We start from the raw sequence: 27,562 nt of genomic DNA on the forward strand, positions 1-27,562 counted from the left end.
TATCACTATCAAAAATTAAACGCCTTCTAAAATTTTAATTCCAAGCAACCTATTCTCTGACTTCCACTGTCTTTCCAGCGCACTCCCTCTGGTACACTAACTCCAGCAATTCACCAACTCCACTAGGACTTTATCCAATTACCCTGCCCCCTTTTCACTGTCAATCACCCCCTTCATGTCCTTACTGTCCTCCTTATTTGATTTCGACTCCATGGTCCGTCATCATAACCATCTCTGATTAAATCCAATTCTCTGCTAGCAAAACACTATTAATAGCATTTTGGAAGTATAAGGCTGTTCAAATTCCCAAATAATTTCTGCCACCAAGTGCTGGAGGAGACATTTACAAATCAGAAGTTGAATGAACTTCTGAAATATCAGATTTCATAGAGCATCACAGCTCCAGGTCTGTAAACAGTTGTTGGTTAGTCACTGATTACTGAGTGACACACCCCTCTTCTCTACCAGACTGTACAGCCCTTGAAGGTTGTTGTTGTTGTAGTCAGTTGCTGTCGATTCTGACTCATGGCAACCCTTTGTGTGGAGAGTAGAACTGATCCATAGGGTTTTCAAGGCTGTGATCTTTCGGAAGCAGATTGCCTGGCCTGTCTTCCACTGTGCATCTAACCGTTTACGCCATCCAGAGACTCCACTGAAAACCGTACAGAGTGCAGTTCTACTCTGATACAAATGGGGTCACCCTGATTCGGAATTGACTCAATAGCAATGGGTAGTAGTCAAAAACTTTCCACTAGTCTTTTCCACATACAAATGGCATAAGCAACATGAGCTTTCAAAGAATATGCAAACATAATGTGAAGTATCAGACAAAATTCTTAGTGGTTTACATCCTTGGCCTTTAGAGAATAAATACATTTTCTTTAAAGCCCTTAACGGGTGAGACTATTAGATATCTACATAGCTGGGTAAAATCAGCTTTAGGACATGGGAAAACTACTCATTTTTCAGGAGGACAGATAGATTTCAGAAAGATTGAAGTAAAAAAAAAATCTTAGTTTTTAAGTGTGATTTACCTTGAAGCATCTTTAGTTAGATTGTTCACAGTATCAAAATTAAAAACAGCAGAAACTCTGCACATCAAAACAGTCCTACTAATTCTAAACAGGCATACCTCATTTTATTGAGCTTTGATTTATTGCACTTTGCAGATACTGCGTTTTTGACAAACTGAAGTTTTGTGGCAACCCTGCATCGAGCAAGTCTATGGGCGCCATTTTTCAAACAGTATGTGCTCACTTTGTGTCTCTGTGTCACATTTTGGTAATTCTCACAATATTTCAAACCTTTTCATTATTATGATCTCTGTTATGTGATCTGTGATCAGTAATCTTTGATGTTACTATTGTAATTATTTTGGGATGCCACGAACTGTACCCATAAAAGATGGCAAACTTAATTGATAAATGTTGTCAGTGTTCTCATAAAAAGACCAGACTTAATGGTCTGACTGAGACTAGAGGAACCCCTGAAGATATTGCCCTCAGGCTCTCTGTTAACCCAAAACTAAAACAATTCCTGAAGCCAACTCTTCAGACAAACATTAGACTGGACTATAAAAATAATACTCATGAAGAGTGTGCTCCTTAAAATAGATACAAGAGACTAAACGGGCAGCTTCTGTTCGGAGGCAAGATGAGAAGGCAGAAAGGCATAGGAGCTGGCTGAATGGACACAGGAAAGCCGGGGTGCAAAGGGGGAGTGTACTGTCACATTACAGGTATTGCAACTTGGGTCGCATAACAGTATGTGTATAAATTTTTTTATGAGAAATTAACTTAAGCTGTAAACTTTCACCTAAAGCGCATGTGCGCGCGCACACACACACACACACACACAAAACAGACCAAAAAAGAAAAAAAAAATGTTGTGAGTGTTATGACTGCTCCACTGACTGGCTATTTCCCTGTCTCTCTCCCTCTCCTTGGGCCTCTCTATTCCTTGAGACATTACAATATTGAAATTAGGCCAATTAATAACCCTACAGTGGCCTGTAAGTGTTAAGTGAAAGGAAGAGTCGCATGTCTCTCACTTTAAATCAAAAGCTAGAAATGATTAAGCTTAGTGAGGAAGGCACGATGCAAGATGAGACAGGCCGAAAGTTAGGCCTCTTGGGCCAAATAGTTAGGCAAGTTGTGAATGCAAAGAAAAGTTCTTGAAGGAAATTAAAAGTGCTACTCCAGTGAACACACGAATGATAAAAAAGTTAAACAGCCATACTGCTGATATGGAGAAAGTTTTAGTGGTCTGGATAGAAGATCAAACCAGCCACAACATTCCCTTAAGCCAAAGCCTAATCCAGAGCAAGGCCTTAATTCTTTTCAATTCTGTGAAGGCTGAGAGAGGTAAGGAAGCTGCAGAAGAAAAGTCTGAAGCTAGCAGAGGTTGGTTCATGAGGTTTAAGGAAAGAAGTTGTCTCCATAACATAAAAGTGCAAAGTGAAGAAGCAAGTGCTGATGTACAAGTGGTAGCAAGTTATTCAGGAGATCTAGCTAATTGATGAAGGTGGCTACACTAAGTAACAGATTTTCATTGTAGACGAAATGGCCTTATATTAGAAGAAGATGCCATCTAAGACTTTCATAGCTAGAGGGAAGTCAATGCTTGGCTTTAAAGCTTCAAAGGACAGGCTGACTCTCTTGCTAGGGGCTAATGCAGCTGGTGACTTTATGTAGAAGCTAATGCTCATTTACTATTCGAAAAATCCTAGGGCCCTTAAGAATTATGTTAAATCTACTCTGCCTGTGCTCTATAAATGGAACAAAGCCTGCATGGTAGCATATCTGTTTACAACATTGTTTACTCAATATTTTAAGCCCACTGTTGAGATGTGCTGTTCAGAAAAAGATTCCTTTTAAAATATTACTGCTCATTGCCAATGCACCTGGTCACCCAAGAGCTCTGATGGAGATGTACAAGATTAATGTTGTTTTCATGCCTGCTAACACAATATCCATTCTGCAGCTCATGGATCAAGGAGCAATTTTGACTTTCAAGTGTTATTATTTAAAAAATGCATTTTGTAAGGCTATAGCTGCAATAAATAACGATTTCTATGATGGATCTGGGCAAAGTAAACCGAAAACCTTCTGGAAAGGATTCACAACTGTAGACGCCATTAAGAACATTCGTGATTCATGGGAGGAGGTCAAAATATCAACATTAAGATGAGTTGGGAAGAAGTGGATTCCAACCCTCATGGACAACTTTGAGGAGTTAAAGACTTCAGTGGAGAAAATAACTGCAGATGTGGCGAAAATACCAAGAGAATTAGAATTAGAAGTAGAGCCTGAAGATGTGACTGTATTGCTTCAATCTCATGATAAAACTTTGAATGGATGAGGAGTTGCTTCTTAAGGATGAGCGAAGAAAGTGGTTTCTTGAGATGGAATCACCCCTGGTGAAAATGCTGTCAACATTGTTGAAATGACAATAAAGTATTTAGAATATTACATAAACTTAGTTGATAAAGCAGTGTCAGGGTTTGAGAGGATTGACTCCAGTTGTAAAAGAAGTTCTACTGTGGGCAGAATGCTACCAAACAGCATTGCATGCTACAGAGAAATCTTCTGAGAAAGGGAAGAGTCAACCAACGCAGCAAACTTCATTGTTGTCTTATTTTAAGAAATTGCCACAGCCACCCTAAACCTTCAGTAACCAACATCCTGATCAGTCAGCAGCCATCAACATCAAGGCAAGACCATCCACTAGCAAAAAGATTACAACTTGCTGAAGGCTCAGATGATGGTTAGTATTTTTTAGCTATCAAGTATTTTTTAACTAAGGTATGTACATTGTTTTTTTAGACATAATGCTACTGCACACTTAATAGATTACAGTATACTGTAAACTTTTATATGCACTGGGAAACAAAAAAATTCGAGTAACTCCCTTTATTGCGATTTTCACATTTATTGTGGTGATGTGGAATCGAACTCCCAGTATCTCCGAGGTATGCCTATACAGGATTGTTCTTTTTTTTAAACGTCCTTGGAAGATATCCCAAATATTTAAGACACAAGTTGTTTCCTAGAAATAACCCAGGATTTCTAAATACAAAGATATTTAGACATCTGATTTAAAAAACTAAGTTGTATCTCCTAATTAATTTTAGAGGTTACTTTGCCTTTAAACTATGAAGCATCTCTAAGCCAGAGCTCAAACTGAGCAGTAAAAAAAAAATATCCCAAAAAAACAGGTTCTGAATCTATTTTTAATGCTCACCATTACACAGGGTAAAGTGAGTGGATTATGGAATGAGCTGACTGCCTTAAGGCAAGCTAAATTCTGGGGGCCAGACTATGCACCAGAGGGCAAAAGTTAACCCTTTTGTGCTCACGGGTCCCTCTAGGGACCAAGTACTTTTTCTGCCTCTGAAGATTTATTGGGAAGCTGTTGCACCACTGACAACGTGTCCTGCTGCAAGGCAGGGGCGCTTATGACACTTTGAAACCAAAGAAACAGGCATGTGCCACAAATTACTGTTTTTAAAGGGTATTGTATGAGGTATCTGAATTTTTAGCAGGAAAAACAGAAATTTTGAAAATTTTTACTTGTTATGCATATGAACCAACGGACCCTGGTGGGGACTCTGGGGATATAATTAGTGGTACTTCATATATACTACTAAACACTTAGGGTAGGCTTGTGGAAGGAGGGAAAGAAAAAAAAAAATCCATACTACCTACCAAAAATTCAGACACACTAAATGATTCAACTTGCTTCCATTAATGAAAACACATGGTATCAACAAAAATGCAAAGCAGAAAATAATTAGTTCAGAAAAGGGTTAAAGAAGTAGCAAATAAGGTAATGAAGATAACAGGACCCATCAGGAGACAATGATTTTCTCCTACTACGCTACTGAACAAATGGGCATCAAGTCCCACTGATTAGTCCTTTGAAAATTCTCTCCAATATCTCCACCGTATTATCACTATGATTACCCTTGTTCAGGCCTCATCAGTGCTCACAGACTCTTTACTGCAACAGCCCCAAATTCCAAATTGATTAGGGAAAAAAATAGAGGAGTTGCTAGTTCCTTCTCCTTATTGTTACCACATCAATTTTTCTGAAATAAAGATCTGACTATTCATGTCCATTCTCTGATGGCGCCCCACTGCCTATAGAGAATAATTCAAATTCCCTAGCCTGGTATGCAAAGCTGTTCACAATTCGGCCTCAACCTGTTTTTATAGCTTCGTCTCCTACCACTTGTCTACTCTCACTTTTACGTTTTGATTTTGCTAACACTTGTGCTCTCTGCCTGAAAGGTCCTTTCTCTGCATATTTACCTGTATAATCTCTACTTTTTTAGGTCTTCCCTGGTAACCCCAACCGCTAACAAAAACCAAAAACCCGTTGCCATTAAGCTGATTCCGACTCACAGAGACCCTATAGGACAGAGTAGAACTGCTCTATGGGGTTTCCAAGGAGCGCTTCGTGGATTTGAACTGCTGACCTTGCGGTTAGCAGCCAAACTCTTAACCGCTACGCCACCAGGGTTTCCACCCCAACCCCTAGAAGAACTAAAATGTCCCTCCACAAAATTTTTGTATTGCCTTGAATACATCTCATTTATTCTAAGTATTTATACATGAGTTTCTCTGAGAGAATGTGAGCTCCATGTAAGCAACAGCTTCGTCTTACTTATCTTTTCAGTTTTGTACACAGCAGGTGAGAATTAAAGTTTACTGACGAATTAATCAAAGAAGATACAAATAAATAAAACTTACTGTCTTGATTTTGAGCCGCATTTTAAAGATTAGGCTCAACTCCAGTCTCACCTCCTCCAAGAAGCCTTCTCCAACTACATCAGACCACACTACAGTAGCACACTGAACAGAGAGGCATCCCTTCACCAGTGTTAATTCTGCCCACCCGAGGGGATGACATGGGTAACTAAGTCGTAGACCAGCTTTTATAGTTTTCTTGTAGTCTGTACAATAATTAGCTAAGTACATATCCTCCACAATACTTAGGTCAGTATTTATTTAGAGTAGGTTCCAATAAATAATTTACATCAGAGGTTGGCAAACTTTTCCCGTAAAGGGACAGATAATAAATATTTAAGGATTGGCAGGTTATAAGGTCTCCACTGGAACTAATCAATTCTGCCGTTTTAGCACAAAAACAAATATAGACAACACATAAATGAAAGAGTATGGCTGTGTTCAAATTAAACTTTATTTACGAACAATGAAATCTGAATATCACATCATTTTCATGTCATAAAATATTACTTTTGTTTTGATTTTTTAAAATCATTTAAAAACATAAAAACCATTCTTAGTTTGTGGGCCACACAAAAACAAGCATTTGGCCCACAGGTCATAGTTTGCCAACCCCTGGTTTAGATGGACATATTAATCTGTGTTTCAAGAAAATTCTGCTGTCAGATTTTGCTGTCAAACACTAACAACACATATGGCAATACCTTCGTTCAGCACGTTCCTTCTTCTTTAAGGCAACATCCAAATCTTGCAACTGTTCCTCTAATTTCTCACACAGCAATTTCTGAAGGAACAAAACAGATGTCATATCCTTATGAATAAACACCTCTCCAAAATCATTTATCACTTGCATGTTAAACTCATGGATATTTTACTCACTATATCATGGATAAGAGGTGACACAGTGAGTAAACATTTAAGTTTTCCTTGCGTTTAATTAAAAAGGAGGCTCAGCATCCACTGAACAAAAGATGAGCATACGATTTTTGAAATAAAGCACGTTAGAAAAACCTATAGTCTTACCAAAAAAACATATTCTGTGCCTATACTACTGGCACTAATTAATGTTTAAAATAGCATTTGGTTCAACATGTATATGTAACAGTGACTATAATTAAAATAAAAAGTATTCCAAGATATTTTTAAGGAAGAAAGTTATATGTACAGTAAAATATAATGGTGCCAATTAACTATTTTTTTTTTAATTGTACTTCAGGTGAAGGTTTACAGAACAAATAGTTTCTCATGAAATAGTAGTACACATATTGTTTTATGACATTGGTTAACAACCCCACAACATGTCAACTCTCTCCCTTCTTGACTTTTTTTTTTTTGGTGAAAATATACATAGCCAAAGATACACCATTTCAAAAATTTCTACATGCACAGTTCAGTGACATCGACTACGCTCTTCCAATTGTGCTGCAATTCTCACTTTGGATGAAGGCTTACAGAACAAAATAGTTCCTCATTTAACAGTTAATACACATGTTGCCCTATAACAATGGTTAATGACCTCTCAACACATCAACACTATCCTTACTCAACCTTGGGTTCCCCATCACCAGCTTTCCTGTCCCCTTCTGCCTTCTGGCCCTTGTCCCTGGACTGCTGTGCCTCATTAGTCCCATTTGGAAAAAGAGAATGGAAAAAAAAATTACAGAACACCACTACATGATTACTAGGTCAAAACAGACCCGAACAAAGTAATTGATAAAGCTATGCTGAGCTACAGAAGTTGACTTCATTGAGAAATGCATAAAATCTATTATCCTGAAAGAAAAATTGATATGTGAGACTAGGCTTAGTGAGAGAAACTACTCCATGGGTGCTATGGCAGACACATCCTGTTCTTCAACTTTCAAAAGAAACTCACCTAAATCAAAATATAAGAGAAATATAATCTGTATTTCTCCTAAACCTGGTAATATCACCTATAACACTACTGATAAAAACAAGGTAGGCAGAAACAAAAAAGAAGATGAAACAAGGGGATAAACAACAGGAAAAACTTATTTCTTCCCTTGCTTGTAACTGAACTTGTTTGTGTCTATAACAAATGTGAGAAAAAATAAACCACTGATTACAGTTTTACAAAAATTGGAGGGCTTCTGAAAATTGTTTTGGAAAAAAAGACCTAAAATATATTATTAAGATAGCTTTTTTGATTGTCTCTAATTTCAAAGAAATATAAACAAGAGGTAAGTACTATTTACAAATTACTTTGAAGATTAAAGATGTTTGCTGGCTGCCAAGAAGTATTATTAATTTCAATATAAAATCAAGGACAATTTATTAAAAAAAAAACAGAGGTGGGCTGGGTCATACATGTTGGCAAGGTGGGCAAAACCATTCTCCATCGGGGATGATCATCAGAGGAGGGCGAAGGCAGGCGGTATGGTATCCACTGTCACAAGAGTCACACAGAAGAATCTGAAATAAACCACAGATTAATGTCAACCTAATACTATGACTAAAATTCAGCAACTTTTTAAGTTAAAATGACAACAGTTCAATAATTTTTAGTAATACACTGCAAAACTCTTTGTTCGCATAAAGCATTATAATAAAAAAATGCACTGGTAATCTGACATACCATCTTTAAAAAAATATTTTAAGAAAAATCTCTAAGAAAAGGTTAAGTTCCAAATGTTCATGACAAATATACATGCAGCACATACAAATATATATAGAAATATCCACAACCAAACCTATATATGCATTTGGGTGTACTACCATATGCCCTCTCACATCTATTCAGCATACATATCTGCTTATGTATCCACTCAGAAATTACTGTTTATTACTGTTATTGAGGACTGTACATGTTATAGTTTTTACCATTGTCACCTTTTATTCTTGTGTGCCTCTCAGTGTCTTCTCTTGCCTTAGTCATGCTGTGCTAACTTTTGGGTACTGCCTTTCCCTTCATCAAAGTTATTTTCCCTCCCTCCCCATCCCATCCCTGGCAACCATCAAAAAATGTTTCTTTTTGTGTGTAAACTTTTTCTTAACTGTTTATAATAGTGGACTCATACAGTATTTGTTCTTTTGTTATTGACTTATTTCACGCGGCATAATGTCTTCCAGATTCATCCATGTTGTGAGATGTTTCACGGATTCATCATTATTTTTTATTGTTGTGCAGTATTTCCATTCTGTGTATGTAACACGGTTTGTTTATCCACTCATCCATTAATGGGCAGTGAGGTTGTTTCCATCTTTTTGCAATTGTGAATAATGCTGCAATGAACATGGGTGTGCTTATGTCTATTCCTGTCATGGCTTTTATTTCTCTAGGATATATACCTAGGAGTGGGATTGCTAGATCATATGATATTATATGTGGTATTACACATGGTATTATATATGTCTTCTTGCCAATGTGGTTTCTGCTGAGAAATCAGAGCTTAGTCTTATTGGTTCCCCTTTGTAGGTAACAGCTCATTTTTCCCAAGCTGCTCTCAGGGTTCTTTCTCTGTCCTTGGTTTTAGAAAGTTTGATACGTCTTGGTGACTTTCTTTTGAGGTCTATCCTGTATGGGGTTCGTTGAGCCTCCTGGATGGATATCTTCTCATCTTCCATGATATTAGGTTAGTTTTCTGCCAGCAAATCTTCAAAATTTCTCTTTTTTTTGTCTCTTCCTGTTTTGAATTACTAACATGTGTAAATTATTTCTCTTGATAATGTCACACATAACTCAGGTGGTTTCTTCATTTTTCTTCATTCTTTTTTCTGACTATTCCTCAAACAAATTAGCATCAAGGGATTTGCCCTTCTATTTCACTGATTCTGTCTTCCATTGATTCATTTCTTCTCCTATATCCTTCCATTGAGTTATCTATTTTTGAAATTTTACTGTTAATCTTCTGGATTTCTAGTTGCTGTTTCTGTACGGTTTCTAATTGTCTTTTCATCATTTTGTTCTTGTATTGTCTTCCTGAATTCTTCTAGAGTTTTGTCTTTGTTTTCCTTGATTTCTCAGAGGGTCCTATATATAAGTCTTTGAATTCCTTATCAGGTAGTTCCATTACCATTTCTTCCTCATAAAGGTTTTCTGGCCCTTTATTTCAGTCACTTGCTTGAGCCATTATGTCCTGCTTTTTTGTGACTTGATATTGTCTGCTGTCCCCGAAGTATTAAGGTGTTATTATATTTGTTTATTGATTGTATGTTTGCTTGCTTTATCCTGCTTTTTGTTTTGTTTTGATCTAGCCAGGTGGGCATGCTTATCTGGTCAGTAGTCTGGCAGCAACGGAGTGCTCACCATCTGTTTCCATGTGTGGGGGGTAGTGGCTGGAAGTGTGAGCGTAAGTCTCTATTCGCTGGGCAGGTGTTGGCCGCTGTCTGTCATTGATCTAGTGGCACAGGAGCAGGCGGAGGTACCTGCAGAGTGAACTGAGATGCAAGTGTGATGGGCAAGCGGGGGGGTGGGGGTGGTCATCACCGCTTGCCAGGTCAGGGGGTGGTGGGTGGTGGGCAGGTGGGTGTGTGGCAGGCAGGTGAATGCATATTTGCGCAGTGGTCGCCACTTGCTGGGCCAAGGGGTGTGTGTGGCAGGCAACTGAGTGCAGGGGTGCATGGTTGCCGCTGCTCACCAAGTGGGGGGGGGGATGAGTGGCAGGCGGATGACTGCACATGAGCGCGCTTATTGCCACTCTTTGGGTGAGCAGGTGGGGGATGGCAGACGGGTGAATAAAAGGGGAGGGCTTGTATTATAGTTTGTAGTCAGGTTGGGTGGTGGGAGTATGGGACCCTCCGCTGCTTCTGATCAGGAGGGAGGTGGAAGGGAGTGCACCCTTTCAGCTATGGGTGCCCAGGCACTTCCTGTCCATTTCAGCCACGAGTTGGGACCTGCCCCCAACCGTGAGCAGGGGTGGTGGTGGGTACGCCCAGAGTCCAGTTGGGTGGAGGATCTCCCACCAATACTCCGTTGATCAACCACCACATGCGTGCCCCGTACCCCAGAGGTCAAGAGACCGCTGCTTGTGCATACACCTGACTCGGGATCCTGGCTCCCTCCCTGCTCTGTGGACAGCAGGATTCCTGGAATTCTCGCCTTCTTTTCTATGTTTTTTGTCCTTAGATCCAGATCATCATCTGCTCACTTTGATTCTCTCTGGGTGCATTTATACAGTTTCTCTGGTCTCTTATGGGAATGTTGTGAAATTGTCTTCCTGTGCTCCTCACCTGGAGTCACTACTGGCTTTGTCTCAAGATAGCCATGTTGAGCCACGATGGCTGGTAGAGTGCCTTAGCTCCTGTTCACTCTTCTTTTGCTGCTTTTGTTCAACTTTTTCTTCCAGTTGGTGCTTGATTGAATTCTTTATCCTTCCTTTTTGACTTTCAGGGTTCTAGGATTGTTATCTGCATCTGTTTCACTTGGTTTCTCAGGTCTTTGCTGTACTGGGATGATATGGTGCATCTGAGTAAGCCACCATCTTAGCTCCTCCCCTCTGTGTGTGTATAAATTTTGATGTAAATAATTTATTTAAATTTATTGTGCTCTGAGAATTTGCACAGGGTTTTTTTTTAACTTAAAACAACTTTTTATTTTGATATAATTTTAGACTTACAAAAGACTTATAAAGGTAGTACAGCGTTCCCATATACTCTTCACCCAGTTTCCACTAATGTTATTATTTTACATAACCATGGTACATCTACCAAAACTAAGAAATTAACATTGGCACAAAACTATTAACTAATCTACAGACTTTGTTCAGTTTTTTCAATAATGTCCTTATTTTTGATTCCAGGATCCAGTCCAGGAAACCACATTGCATTTAGTTATCTTTCTCAGTCTTTCCTTGTTTTTCGTGACTTTGACAGTTTTAAAGAGTACTGGTCAGGTACTTTTTTGTAGAATGTCCCTGAATTTGGGTTTATCTGATGTTTTCTCATGATTAGATTGGGTTGGGGTGTTTTGGAGAAGAATACCACAAAGATGAAGTGTCCTGCTCAATGCATCTGGTCTTAGTTATCTAGTGCTGCTATAACAGAAATATCACAAGATATTAAAAAACAGAAATTTATTCTCTCACAGTCTAGTAGGCTAAAAGTCCAAATTCAGGGTGCCAGCTCCAGGAGAAGGCTTTCTCTGTCAGCTCTGGAGGTCCTTGTCATCAATCTTCCCCTGGTCTAGGAAGTTCTCAGTGCAGGGACTCTGGGTCCGAAGGATGCACTCTGTTTCTGGCACTAGTTACTTGGTGGTATGAGGTCCCCCCGTCTCTTTCCTCCCTTCTCTCTTTTATATCTCATAAGAGATTGACTTAAAACACAGCCTAATCTTGTGGATTGAGTACTGCCTCACCAACATAACCGCCTCTAATCCTGCCTCATTAACATCATAGAAGTAGGATTTACAACATATAGGAAAATCACATCAGATGACAAAATGGTAGATATTCACACAATACTGGGAATCATGGCTTAGCCAAGTTGACATACATTTCTGGGGGACACAATTCAATCCATAACAGCATCATATCTGGGGGTACAAGATATCAACATGACTTATTACTGGTGATATTCCAGCCCATGCTCAAGGGAAAAGAAATGAAGCTCCATGTTCTGGAGGGAAAAGTATCAAAGAATTTGGGGATAAATGTTAAAATCACCACAGTAATTAAATATTTGAGGGGAAGATACTTGGAAGCTAAGCAAATATTCCATCGCTCCTTAAAGTTTCATCTACTAGTTTTAGCATTTATCAGTGGATCTTGCTGATAATGTCTTAACAGTAATTTTCTATTTTCCTCATTCCTTCTACATTTGTTACTTGGAATTCTTCTGTAAACAGAGTATGTTCCAATTCATCAATCAATCCATCCATCTACCTACCTACCTATTTATTTATTTCAGTATGAACTAACAGATATTTATTTTGTTCTTTGGATTATAATCCAGAACTACTGTTTTTAGTTTGTTGTTCAAATTGTTCCAGCCACGGATACTGGGAGCTCTTTCAGGTTGGCTCTTGTGTCCTTAGGACCTGTCTGTAATTTTTTTTTTTAAAGCACTTCCTTACTTTCTGGTACTATAAGATGCTCCAGGTTCACCTTACACTTTCCCTGCCCAAGCTCTAGAATCAGCTGCTTTACCAAAAAGCCCTGGTTCCTTTATCTGAGAATGGTATTAGAATCCAAGATCTGGGTGCCTAGGTGTGCTCATTCCTACCAGTATCACTGCTTCTCTCAGAAGACAGAACTAAGAAATATGTGTATGCCTAGCAACCCATGTATATGCATATATTTATATTTGTGTGTCTATATTAAAATAAACATTAGTTCATACTGGTATCTCTGACTCTAATCCAGCACCACTGGGGTCATTCTAGCCTTTAGCCTTACTTATTTATAACTTCTTTCTCTGACAATGAGAAACATGGCTCCTATTAGCTACAATTTATTTGTTTACTTAACTCTAGTATAAACGTAGGAGTTCCTAGGTGGTGCAAACGGCACTTGGCTGCTAACCGAAAGGTTGAAGGTTTGAGTCCACCTCAGAGGAAAGACATGGCGGTCTACTTCTGAAAAATCATCCACTGAAAACCCTATGGAGCATAGTTCTACTCTGACACACATGGGGTCACCATGAGACAGAATCGGCCTGACAGGAACTTGCTTTGCTTTAGCATACATGTAAAGGAGTTTCAGAATTGCTAACCCATAGCACAGAGGGGATTTTAAAAGTGGAAAAACTCCCTGCTTCTCCCCAAAATACATCACCACCACTTACAATACCAGTATTCAATACTAGTTACATTAGAATTATAGTTCAGTTATATGACTGATTACATATGCATACGTAGGTAAACCTGGGAACCTAGTTCCATTCATCACATTGTTTCTATGGTAAAATATAGCAGTCTAAGTTTCAAATAACAAAATCACAAGTAAATCTTTAGAATTCGACTTATTTAAAAAAAATGATTGTCTAAACTCTGCAATAAAGCTAAAATCCCATTAAAATAAATACTACTATGAAAGAATTCTCAAGTTTCCAAGCCTCAGTCAATTATTCATTTATTTTGACTTAAAAAAACCTCAAAACCAAAACACTGCCATGGAGTCAATTCTGATTCATAGTGACCCTTTGGTATTCTGACTAAAGCTTCTGGAAAATCCTTTAGAGTTCTACATTCATTTATGAATTATATTACTTTTTTGCTGTATAAGCTCAATGAGGGCAAGTACCATGTCTTTCTAGTTCAGCATCATATCCCTACCACTTAACACATAATATTTTCTTAATATTTTGATCTGAGGATTATCCTCAAGCACTTGGCATAAGAAATCCACATCTGGGATCTTCAATTTCTAATGTCTTTCTCTTCAGCATAGTAATCAGCAGTGGGATTTTCACAGAGCAGTCATTAAAATAACAAATAAATAAAAATCCTGTGTGTCAAAAAGAAACAATCTTTGTTGGTTATGAAGGATGGGAGGGGTGGGGGTAGGAGGATACTAAATAGACAATAGATAAGTGGTAACTTTGGTGAAGGGTAAGACAGTACACAATACTGAGGAAGCCAGCACAGCTTGTACAAGGAAAGGTCATGGAAGCTCCATAGACACATCTAAACTCCCTGGGGGACTGAATTGCTGGGCAGAGGGCTGTGGGGACCATGGTCTCGGGGAACATCTAGCTCAATTGGCGTAACACAGTTTATAAAGACAGTGTTCTACGTTCTACCTTGGTGAGTAGCATCTAGGGTCTTAAAACCCTTGAGCAGCCATCTAAGATACTCCACTGGTCTCACCCCTTTGGGAGCAAGGGAGAATGAAGAAAACAAGATACAAGGGAAAGATTAGTCCGAAGGACTAATGGACAACCACCACGGCCTCCACCAGACTGAGGCCAGTACAACTAGATGGTGCCCGATTACGACCACTGACTGCTCTGACCAGTATCATAACAGAGGGTCCTGGACAGAGCTGGAGAAAAATGTAGAACAAAACTCTAACTCACAAAAAAAGACCAGACTTACTGGCCTGACAGAGACTGGAGAAACCCCATCAGTATGGCCCCCGGACACCCTTTTAGCTCAGTAATGAAGTCACTCCCGAGGTTCACCGTTCAGCCAAAGATGAGACAGCCCCATAAAACAAAACGAGACTAATGGGGCACAACAGTCCAGGGACAAGGATGAGAAGGCAAGAGGGGACAGGAAAGCTGGTAACAGGGAACCCAAGGTTGAGAAGGGACAGGGTTGACGTGTCGTGCAGTTGTTAACCATTGTCATAAAACAATATGTGTACTGTTTAGTGAGAAACTATTTGTTCTGTAAACCTTCATCTAAAGTATAATTAAAAAAATAAATTTAGAAAAAAAAAATCCTGTGTGTACTCCAAGGGTGCAACTTTCTCCTTCTCCTTAGTGTTATTTCTGCTCACTTCATTTTCCTTCTCATTTCCTCACATCCTTTTATCCCCAAGAGCTATTGCTGCTTCAGTTAAAATCCACTCTCAGTTTAAAGGGACATTAGCAAACGACAGGATGAAAATACAACTGTTACTTTGTCCTTGATTTAGAGGGCAGAAAAGAGGACTGCTATCTCAAATCTTCTCTCGGCCTTTCTCTACACAAAACTCTTGACCTAACTTTCATAACCTTGATGATCATTAAAATGCTTAGAAGGATTTTCTTGGTGTAATTTCAATTTCTACTGTTCTCAGAACTAAAGTCGTTTTCTGGTTCTAAGTTATATCTTTTACTTGAACCCTCTGAAACCACTCGGAGATGATAAACTTCACTGGTAAATCTAGTTTCCAGATATGAATTTAAAGGACAAGTAAGCCAGAATTAACTTTAACCCAGCATCTATTAGATGTCAGGAGCAGTGCTAGCAAATTTACAGAAGCTGTTAAAAACGATCTTCAGAAGAAGTATGTGGTATTATTCCAATTTTACAAATGAGAAAATTAAGGTATAGAGAAAATAGCACCTAATTAAGTGCTAGAGCCAAGATCTGAATCCAGTTCTGTCCTGCCCCATGCTTTTCCCATCACACCACATTGCTTTTTATGAAAAATGAGCTTTTTGTGAAAATTCACCTCATACGAATTTTCCAAACTTTAGAAGATCTCAAAAAGTTTCTGCTCCACACAATTCTAATTATGTGGAAGCATCTTTCTTTCCATTTCTTTCTGCTTAATAGCTGGAGCTTGCCTTTAAAGTGTCATCTATTCAAAAACAGAACTGTTACACAGAGCTGAGCATAATAAGTGTTTCTTCAATAGGCTCTTTAGAAAGCACTTACAAACTGCAAATAATAAATTACAGGGTATGAACTGGTTATCTTGATTTAGGTCACCTTTTTAGAACTTACTTCCTGGATATGAAAGCTCCATGTACATCTGTTACTATTATTTTGAACATACCTCGTCTGTGTTTTATTTTCTTAAAAAAATTTTTTTTAGAACTTCCAATTTTTTAAAGTGCTAAGCACTACTAGGTTACTTATTTGACAAATGTTTTTGCAGAATGACAATAAGACCTTCAGGTTTAATTTAGTTAAAGCTGGTACTTCAGAAACACAAAAAACAGTGAAACACTGAAAAAAAACAAAAACTTAAAGAAAAAGAAAAAAACGAAATTTTTAAATAAATTCATTGATTTGTGAGAAAAAATTAGGAGTACATTCTTATTAAGTAGAGAAAGTATCAATATATAAGCCAGGTAGAATGAAAGCAGAATCCTGATTTTTGGTCTTGCTTGAATTGGGTTATTAGTTGAAAAATGGAAATAAAGGTTATTTCATAGCACATCAAGCTCTGTAGTATTAAAAAAAATTCAAATCATAATTAAATAGAAAAGAGTTAGGTTGTTCCAGGCACCCACAGCATGCTTGTAATATGAATATTGTTCATTTAGGTCAGGTACATACTAGTTCAGGATGGTTTGGAAGGCCACATTTTTTGCATGGTTCATCATCATCTGCTGGGATAACCTCTTCACTTTCCTTTTCTTTTTCCTCTTCTGAAGCTGCAGATGATTTTTCACTGTCAGACGCTTCACTTTCATCATTGCTGGAATATTTCCACCTGCCACGTGTTCGAGAACCAGTCCATCGAACTTTACCTTTGGGTTTTACCTTGTATAAAATAAAAAAATGGGGATAATTTGAGATAATAGATTTTTTTTTTTAATAAACCTCTCCCTATTACAGAAATAGTACACATCCATTGTAGACTATTTAGTCAATGAACAAAGAAGAAAAGGAAAATTACTGTAATCTCATCACCAAATATAACTAGTATTAAATTTTGGTATATATTTCCATTATTTTTTCTGTGTTTTTGATTTCTTAGAAAATGGAATCACTGTGAACATTCTACCTATCTTCCCTAGTCATAAAATATTCTCCTAACATCACTGCAAATGACTGTGTAATATGCCATCACCTAGCTGTGTTTATCTCATCCCCCATTAGACATTTACGTAGTTGTTTCCCATTTTTTCACTTTCATAAACAAAATATCCTTGTAAATATAAAATTTTACATACACCTCTGTGGTTAGGATAAATTCCTCGAAGAGGATTCTGGGTCAAAGGCCATGTATATTTTAAAAGCTCTGCAACAGAGCACTGACTATATTCTCACATACTATTATGCAAATTTTAAATTCTGTTAGAGATTAATTTAAAAATTCCAAATGAGTCAGAACTATATATAAAAATCCTGACAAACTTCAAAAATATATTATTCAGAGAATAAGTTTACAAAGTTGTAAACGGCTTTGTATTGCCTGGTTTTATAACCTTTTAATTCATATTACAGGTCATTTCTACAATTCCTCAGCATAGTACAAAATGATTCTAACAACAGAATAAAGAAGAAACATTTTTTTTTTCCTAAGTAAAGAATTCAAAATTCAGTATTTAGGGAAAAAAAGATTACTTACAATGAAGGCTCATCTGATGATTTAAATAAATTAAAAACAAAAGTAGTATTTTTAATTATAACAAACTCCCAGAGACTAGCCAAAGACTTGCTGTACAAGATATTGTTAAAATTAAGAGTATCATACGAAAGAGAATTTTGGCTTTTCTAAGTCTAATAATTAAAATGGGGGAAAACAGGCATTCAAATACACTGGTAATGAGAGGGTACATTAATAAGGCCTTTTTGGAGGGCAGTGTGGCAATAGCTATCAAAACTTAAAATATGCATGCCCCTTGACCCAGCAATTCCAATTCTAGGAGTCTATTCTAAAGAAATACTCACTCATGTCCAAAAGGATCTTCAGTGCAGCATTGCCTGTAATAGTGAAAAATTGGAAACAACCTAAATGTCAATCAATAAGGGAGTGGTTAAATAAACTGAGGTACATCCACACTATGGAATACTATGTGTCCATTAATAAGCAAAAGGTAGACTACACTTCCTGACAAGAAAAGAGTTTAAAGATACATTGTTAAGTGGGGGGAAAAAAATCATAGAAAAATGAACATATTTGATCCAACTTATTTTTTTAAAAAAGTGGGTAAATGCTTATGAACACAGAGATAAATTCATGGAAAAAGGACTGGAAAATATGTACCCCAAACTGTTAATAGTGGTTATGGGAAGTTTTCATTTTTTTATGCTACAGCCTGGGTAATACTTGAACAGATTACAAAGAGAATGTTATCCCTATACTGCTGAAAACTTTTTTTAAAAGTTTAAAAGATGACAAGATTTTACAGTCTGAAATTTGATACCTGGTGATAACTGTTGAGATAAAATAGCTTAGATATAGGAAGAAAGATACTGTAAATAAATTTTAAAAACATTACCTCTGAATGACTACATTTTAGCCAAAAGCAAAGTTATACAGACAAAAAAGCCAAATATTTCTAATTAAAAATTAAAACTCAGAGTAGTGAGTTTTACCTTGCTTACTTTAGAATTTGTATCCTTCTCCGTTTTTTTCAAATTTTCTTTTTTGTCTGTTTTTTGCAAAGCTGCTGACTCTGCTTCTGCTTCATCTTCTCCTTCCCCTCTTTTTTTATCAGCTTTCTGATCTCTAATCTCGGCCACTTTTGCTGTGGGTCTAGATATTCTTGGAGACCTCCTTAAAGTACGACCCACATTTGCTTTCTCTTCTTCCTTTTCCATCTTCTCTTGCTTGGTTTCTGGTTCTACAATTTTTGAGGGAGAATCTGGCTTCTTCTTCCGACTGGATATCCTAATAGTTAATTTGATACCCTCTTTCTGCCTTTCAGAGGTTATTTCTCTATTTTCTGAGGCAGTGGTTTCTTCTTCAGAAATCAATTTATACTTAAATTTACTTTTTTGTATAGAACCCTTTGTTTCAGAAGAATCCTCTATGACAGAGGCCTGGGCATTGTTTAGATTATCCATTTCCACCTTTAATGACTCAGAATTCTCTTTTAGGATTTTTGAGTTTCCTGCTTCCAAGGGCTGACCTTCACCAGAACTTGTGCTCTGACACTCTACCACTTCTTTTTCTGAGGCTAGTTTGTCACAGAGACCAGTCATGTTGGATGGTGAAGTTTCAGCTGCCTCTGGAGAGCCTGGCTTTTCTGGCTCTTTTTCAGTACTCCTTGGAACTTCTTCTGGTATTGGACTCAATCTTTGTGTGTCGTTATCAAGAAAAGTCTTTTTGGACTTCTCTAACTTTTCAAGACATTCTAGGCGTGGTGGGCGCTTATCTTTCTTACTCTTCAGAGATTTCTCTTCAATTTTCATGGTACAGGATTCATTGGTAGATAAAATACTTTTTAGAGAGAGATCCTTTGTCATCTCAGAAGTCTTAAGAGAGGTTTCCATTTCTGGAGAACCAAGTTGTCCTTTCTGACTCGGGGTCTCTGAAACTGAGATTGAATTATCTGTATCTTTCCCTACAAGGACCACTTCCTTCTCAAGCTCACCTATTTTTGTACTTGTTAAAACAGAATTTAAGGACTCTGCTCCATTTCCCTCTACAACGACATTTTTGTCCTTAGAGGGGCTACAGCTATCTTCCTTTGCATCAGACAACTTTGATTCTATTTGTTCTGTCTTAAAATTTGGAGTTACCTTTTCATCACCAACTTCTCCATTTACCAGCTGTTTCCCTTCAAGGCCCAAAGCAGTAATTGTAGAGATTCTTTTACAAGTTTCTTCCTCTTGTTTTATTTCATCTTTCAAAAACTCTTTTGTTGGAGTAACTGATTTACATAAAGGTCCTTTGACTGGACTGTCAAAATCATCACTCAGTTTAATTTCTCGCTTTTTCAGTGGTATCTTAGCCTGCTGGTCATTTTTAAGTTTCTCAGTTTCTTCAGTAGATTTCTCAGTAATTTCTTGAGAAGATTTAACATTGCCACCAAACTCTAGTCTCTCAGGCTCCTGTGCCACTAGTTTCTCCATACTACTTTTAATATCTTTAGGGTCTACTCGATATTCTTTCACTTCAATTTTAGTAGGTTTAACATTTTCCTTGAAGGAATCACTTTCTTCTTTGATGATCTTTTTGTCCTCACTTTCTGGCAAAAGTTTTTCTAGTTTCACTATGACTGGCAGTTTCACAAGTTCCTTTTCATCATCTTTTTCTATTTTCACAGTAGTTTCTTCAAGAACACGGGGTGTAGAAAGATTTTCTGAATCGACTGGCTGCTCATCAACTTTCATCCTTTCATTTTCTTGCTGTTTCTCTAAAAATCAGAAAAAGTTTAATTACATAAATAGAAGCTTTCAAGGTTATAAAATATAAAAGGCTTAATATAATGTTGTTGTTGGGTGCTGTTGAGTAGATTCCAACTCACAGCTACCCCATGCGACAGAGTAGAGCTGTCCCATAGGGTTTTCTTCACTGTTTTCTTTATGGAAGCAGATCACCAGGTCTTTCTCCTATGGAGTTGCTGGATGGGTTCGATCTGCCAACTTTTCGGTTAGCAGCCAAATGCTTCACTATTGTACCACCAGGGCTGCTTCTTAATATATGTTAACATTTGAAGTTTCTCTCTCAAAAGAGGTGGCTTTTGTCATTAGACATGTTATAAAATTTGACAATAAAATTACAAAACTCTGAAGCACAACTTCTGGATATTAGAAAACTATTCTTTAAAAAGACTGTGCGTTATATTTTTACTGTCAGTATTCTCTATGGCATGCAAATATTTTCACAGCTCTGATAATTCATTCCAGCTGAAATGATAACTCAAAAATATGAAACTGAAAATTCTACGTAAGGCATTTCCAATAGACCACATTTGTTTTATAAAGTGACAACTGTTCTTTGCAAGTCACTGAGCACTTCATTTCATTGAGGTAACATGAGCATCTCACTGGGAAAATGTTTGTTTTGTATTTTATTCAGATTTTAAAAATAACACACATTCTCTACAAAAAATGAAAGATAGAAAAATAAAAAATATTGTTCAATCCTATTACCCAGAGGCAATCACTATTAATATTTTTGGTTACTTCTTTCTAATCTTATATATTTTTCACAAAGTGAGAATCATGTTGGCCACATTTTTTTCATCAAAACATTAATACTTTTTTATGATATTAAATATTGTTTGTAAAAACTGAACTTAAAGATCATGTAACATTCCTCAGTGTGGTTATACTACAAGTTACTTTATCAAATGCCATTATTGAACATTTCAGAAGTTAATATTTTTACAAAGAAACTTTTTAAATTTATCTGTCAATTCCTCTTTTTACTATATTGGCTCTACGTTTTCAACTTTTATGGTGTACCTAATGGTGCAGATTTGAATATAACAAAAGCTATATTCAGTAAATAGTATAATCTCTGAATAGGATTAGAGACTGCATAGATGCTGTAAATTTATACTCATAGATTTGAGCACAGAGTTTTCAGAATTCATTATCTACATTTCCACCCCCTCAACCTACCCTTACACAATACTGAAAAACCTCAATTCCAAACAAAATTTTATCAAGACAGAAATTTCTTTTTAAAATGTTGAACAGATTCTTTTTAAGGTGATAAACCAGAGTTACAATATATATTTCATGAGAATAAAAATGAAATGGATAAAAGTGAGATGAAGTAGACATGCTTTTTAAATTGAGAACTCAATTTTTCTAAAAAGTGAGTATTTTTATTACAAAGCACCATTTCTTTTATGTCCAATCATGTTGCAATTATTTACAATAGTTCAAAATAAAAAATTCATGACCCATCCAGAGCCTTCGAGTATCAGTATTACTCTTCCTTCTTTACACTGTCAGTGATTTGATACATGTATACTGCTAACAAAATTAAAGAAATGACAGTGATTATCTCAAATGTATGTCTTCTCTGTCCCACTGATAAAATAGGTCTAGTAAATTCCCATTCACTGAGATTGGTTAGGGTATTAAGAAATTTGATTAAATGAACGTCCTAATGAACAGTTAAAATATACAGATTACCATCTTTAAAAATAACTCCAACTTAATACTAGGAATTTACTGAACACAATTTATTATTTCTTATGTTTATGGTTCAGAAAGCATCTCAGGATCTCACTGTGACCCAAGGTAAAACGACACTATGTTTTTCTTTGGGGATGGGGAATGAGGAGGGTAGCTACAGTTATTTGAATTGATTGTGATTTAAGTAACAACATGGCAAAATAAAATGAGGAATAACGTTAGGTTCAAGACTCCCAGGCTAATTCTAATTCACATAGTGGTTTGTGAATATGTCACAAACTCTCTGATTCTCATTTTTTCATGTATAAAATAAAGGAATTGAACTAAGTGACCACAACTATTATTCTTTGCTGATAGTGTATTTTTTTTATTGCAAATATATTAAATTTTTGGTATTTTTGTCTTTGGCTCAGATTTCTTAAAAGTAAAACATGACAACAATTATTACTTGTCTTCTCCTAGATTAATGCATATGTCTCCACAGAGAACAAAACAACTGGACAGAAAATGAACCTTTAAGGACTATCGTAATTGGTGAAAAGTTTATTCAGTTACACAAGCATTTTTCCAAGGTTTATCAAAAGGAAATTTTAAGAGAGGATGCAAATGAGTTTAAGAGGCATGAAATTTTAAGTTACAAAATTTACTTGAAAAATCACAATGCAGCAGCAACATTTCTTGACAAACTTAAGGTAATTTAAGGGAAGTATTATCTACTGTAATTTTTTTTAAAGCTGATTCATTCATTTACTCAATAAATATTTACCGATTACCTACTATGTTCTTTCCCAAACACCCAAACCAGAATTACTGCGTAATGAAACATTATTCAATGTTCCATATATGTTCACAGAGTGAAGGACATTGCTAACTGCCTACCCAGTATCTATTCTCCTCTTCTTTCTTACTAACAAAACTCTGATTTTGTTCAGGAAGGCACTAACCTCCCCAGACATCTTATAGCTATGGGTCATGTGATCCAGTGTTGGCAAATAAGATGCTTGAAGAAGTCTACTGGGTGAGATGTACAGGATTTAGCTGACCCATGCTTTATGCCCTTTCCCTTTCTTTCTACCAATAATCTGCACACAATACCTGGAGAAGGATAAACCAAAGCCTCAGGCTAAGGATGGCAGAATAGGAAGGGTACCTGATGGATTTATGGAGCTGCTGTACCAAACCTGAACTCCTTACCATGTGATTTTTATTATAACAAACAAAAAAAACCACCCTGTTTAAATAAACATGCAGCCAAATGCAATCCTTTCTGATTTTCCTTTCATTTCTGTTGCCTACTACTTTCTCCTTTCCTATACTAATCAAAATTTTTTCATACACTCAATATATTTTGCTCTTGCCATGTGTTGGGTGATATATGAGTAACTAATCCCTGTTGAGGTTTTAATTTCTTTATAGTTCTCCTAAGACTTGAGAAACTTAAAAATAGCATGGTGGTTTCAGATCCTGGTTCAAATCTTACATACCTATGGTGAGAATGTAAATTAGCACAAACATTTTGAAGCGCAATTAAGAAATACCTACTCTAAATCCTGAAGAAACACACTGTCTAACTCAGCAATTCTACTTCTGGAGAATATCTTACAAATAAATATAAAGAGATATTTACATGAACATTTGTTACTAAACTGCTGTGAAACAGTGGACTAGTCTAAATACCCCTCAAACAGGGGAAAGGATAAACAACCACTATACAGCAAACAAAATGAAACAAATTTACATGCATCAATATGGATAAAACTCAAAAACAATGATGAGTGAAAAAAAGTTGCAAAAGGATAGGTACAGTATGAACCATTTGTAGAAAAGTTATAAAACAAAATAATGCTATATATTTGTGGTTACATATACATGTAGGAAACCCAAAAACACATGCATGGGAATGATTTTGAGATTGTAAGCAGGGAGGGGCAAGTATTAACTGTTCCTATAACTTTTTTTTTTTTTTTAACTCAAAAGCAAAATTTGGCAAACCATTGACAACTGCTAAATCACCATACAAGTGTTTGCTATATTCTTTTCTGTTTATCTGAACAATTTTATTAAAAACTAAGATGATGGATCAGATGAACCTTTATGCTCTCATGTCACTTCCACACTGACCAACTCTGAGATCTTGGGAAAATTACCTTAACCTTTCTGAGTCTCTTTTGACACTAAATTCTCTAAAATGAAAATAAAAATACTGATCTCAAGGAGTTGCTGTGAGGATTTAAAAAACAAAGCTTATAAAGAACGTAACACACTATTGGGAGCTATTATTATTGTCGTTATTCATTATTTTGCCCTCTTTCTTACTACAAACTTTAGACACATCAAAAATTCAGTGTTTCCCAAATCTGCCATCACTTAAAAAAAATATGTTTTAAACTCTGTCAACTACCTAGAAAGCTAATTCCATTCTACCTATCGGCTCCTCCGTTTCCTAATCTAGAAAACGATTAAAACATCGGAAACTATCTCCTAGGGCTGTTAATGACTATATGCAGTACTTCATACAAAGTCCTCAGCATAGTGGCACATTTATTATTATTATTAATTATCATTATTGGTAAATAACTTCAAGCCCAGTTCAAATGTCACTCCATTTTATACTTTTATCTGATTCTTTCCCAAAAAAGAACTAATCTTCCTGTATTTGCATATTGCTTTATATAAACTTCTATTATACCACTTATTACCCAGAATTACAATTATTTACTTATAAATCTATCTGTCCTAACAGTCTATTAATTACTCCTCTGGGGCAGTATCAAGCACACTCAAATATCTGCTGACTAAACTGTATAAACCGAAATGGCAACAAAGTCTAGTCTAAACGTTGAAAAATAACATCAATATACATTTACAAATGTAGCTTTTATCAAACAAAGTTTTTATGCAGACTGCAAAATAATAATTAAAAATTCTTTCAAGTTTATCTGAATAATTTACAAAGCGAGATTTGGGTACAGACATGACACATTCAATGTATGCTTAAGTATACCTCACAGAAGGATTAATAAATACATTTATTTAAGAAATCATTTAAAATATAAGAAAAAGAGGTGGGGCCAAGATAGCAGAGTAGTCAGATGCTTCCTGTGGATCCTCTTACAACAAAGACCAGAAAAAACCAGTGAATCGATTATATATGGCAATCTGGGAGCCCTTAACATCCAATGCAGAGTTGAGGAACTGGACTGAGTGGCAGGGGTAGGGAGAGACGGTTCACAAGCAGCAAAGAGATGCCAGACTTGACCAGTGACAGCCTGAGCCCTTCAGGCCTGATCAGCTCGGGGGTTAGCAGTGAGGCAGGCAAGCACCAGTGCTCGGGAGGTGCGTTTTTTGCACCCAGAGAGACACAGTGCCAGAGAGTCTACATGGCCACCCAGAACCAGTGAGAAGCAGCCCTAGATCAGCGAAAGATTAAGTACCTGCATACACCTACAGCAAGGATCAAAGACACCCCACCCCCGCCCCAGGGAAAAACCTCTCTCCCATATACCTTCCCACTCCCTGCTCTGCACACGTCCTGGACTAGCTTCAACAACTGCCAAGTCCCCTGGACTGGAAGTAGGATCCGTCACATGCCCAGAGTCATTCTTCCTGCCTTGGAGAGTGAACAAACTAACAAATAGGGAAAAAAAATAAACTGCAGGCTCCCCTAAGCCAGGAACCCAGGGTAGGCACAGCTCCTTCGCACAGGCATAAGGCATCCACGGACTTTGAGTGCCTTTCCCCTGCATAGACTTGTGTGGGCCCATTTCAACAGTGCAGGCCCTCATTACTGCAGTACAACAGGATATATACCAGAACTCTAACTTCAACTGTTTCAGCTGTGAAGTGGCAGGTTCTTGACATCTGACACTGCTCTGCCCATTAAGCAGGGTCTTCACCTACCCACACCAGGGGCCTGAGGGCTGGTGGCTCCACCCACACCGCCTAGCCCCCTATAAGAGGGGCCCACGAATAAGAGGTGTCTCCCAGTCCTTACGGCCAACAGCACTAGGTGCTCATAGTCCGGCTGCAAAACCCACCCACCTACATGCTCTAGGGAACAGGGTCACGCCTTCCTCCTAGAACTTAGGGGTGGCCGTCAGCCTCCTGCCCTGCTCAGAGTGTGTCCCCCTGCTGCAGCCAGATGCCTGTGCTTACACCAATCACCCATGCTTGTATAGGACTGTAAGTGAGAGCCTACACCACACACTTACTGGCTATCTACCTGGGCACCTGAGCTGAATCCATACAGGAGGAGTGGGTGGACTCTTGAGCTCATATACCTAGTAAAAGATCTAACCACCAGGTGACAGGACATAAAAGCTTCAAAGGTGCCAATAATCAAACTAGCTCATACAAGCAGCCAATTTGGGCATATCAAAACTAAACAAGAAGCTAGGACACAGTAAGCAAATATAAAACAAACAAATATAATAACTTACTGATGGCTCAGAGACAACAGTCAATATCAAATCACATAAAGAGGTGATCCATAATGGTTTCAGCAAGCTCTCAAAATAAAGAATCTAGAAATTTTCCAGAGGAGGAAAATTTCTTGGACTTCCCAGAGGCAGACTACCAAAGATGAATATACAGAACTCTTCAAGAAATTAGGAATGAAATTAACCAAAATGCAGAACACACAATAGAGGAAATTAAAAAGATTAGGGAAGAGTATAATGATAAATTTAACAGGCTGCAAGAATCCACAGAGATTCAGCAATCAGAAACCCAGAAGATTAACAAGAAAATTTCAGAATTAGACAACTCAATAGAAAGTCATAGGAGCAGAATTGAGGCAATAGAAGTCAGAATTAGTGAGACTGAAGATAAAGCATTTGACACCAACTTATTTGAGGAAAAATCAGATAAAAGGATTTTAAAAAAATGAAGAAACCCTAAGAATTATGTGGGACTCTATCAAGAGGAAAAACCTACGAGTGATCTGAGTACCAGAACAGGGGGAATAACAGAAAATACAGAGAGAATTGCTGAAGATTTGTTGGCAGAAAACTTCCCTGATATCATGAAACATGACAAGATATCTATCCAAGATGCTCATCGAACCCCACATAAGGTAGATCCCAAAAGAAAATCACCAAAACATATTATGATCAAACTTGCCAAAACCAAAGATAGAGAATTTTAAGAGCAGCTAGGGATAAATGAAAAATTATCTACAAAGGAGAGTCAATAAGAATAAGCTTGGAGTACTCAGCAAAACTCATGCAGGCAAGAACGCAATGGGATGACATATATAAAGCCTCTGAAGGAAAAAAAACTGCCAGACAAGAATTGTACATCCAGCAAAACTGTCTCTTAAATATGATGGCGAAATTAGGGCATTTCCAGATAAACAGAAGTTTAGGGAATTTGCAAAAACCAAACCAAAATTACAAAAAATACTAAAGGGAGTCCTCGGGTTAGAAAC

The 27,562-nt window shown here is 37.2% G+C and overlaps 1 protein-coding gene across 3 annotated transcripts in view; it reads right to left on the minus strand.

Moving 5' to 3' along the window:
- The window catches only part of RSF1 (remodeling and spacing factor 1), a 192,506-nt gene that overhangs the window by 19,822 nt on the left and 145,122 nt on the right, over positions 1-27,562 (minus strand). For 2 of the 3 annotated variants that reach the window (XM_004381995.2, XM_023736590.1), the window contains exons 6-9: positions 18,631-20,396; positions 16,642-16,848; positions 8,079-8,183; positions 6,455-6,534 (exon numbers count right to left, since the gene is read on the minus strand). In XM_004381995.2, coding sequence (XP_004382052.1) covers positions 6,455-6,534; positions 8,079-8,183; positions 16,642-16,848; positions 18,631-20,396 — 2,158 coding nt within the window. The remainder of the gene's footprint in view (positions 1-6,454; positions 6,535-8,078; positions 8,184-16,641; positions 16,849-18,630; positions 20,397-27,562) is intronic. The other variant, XM_023736589.1, reaches the window with a different exon arrangement.

This window comes from Trichechus manatus, unplaced genomic scaffold (genome assembly GCF_000243295.1).
Source record: "Trichechus manatus latirostris isolate Lorelei unplaced genomic scaffold, TriManLat1.0 scaffold00088, whole genome shotgun sequence".
NCBI lineage: Eukaryota > Metazoa > Chordata > Mammalia > Sirenia > Trichechidae > Trichechus > Trichechus manatus.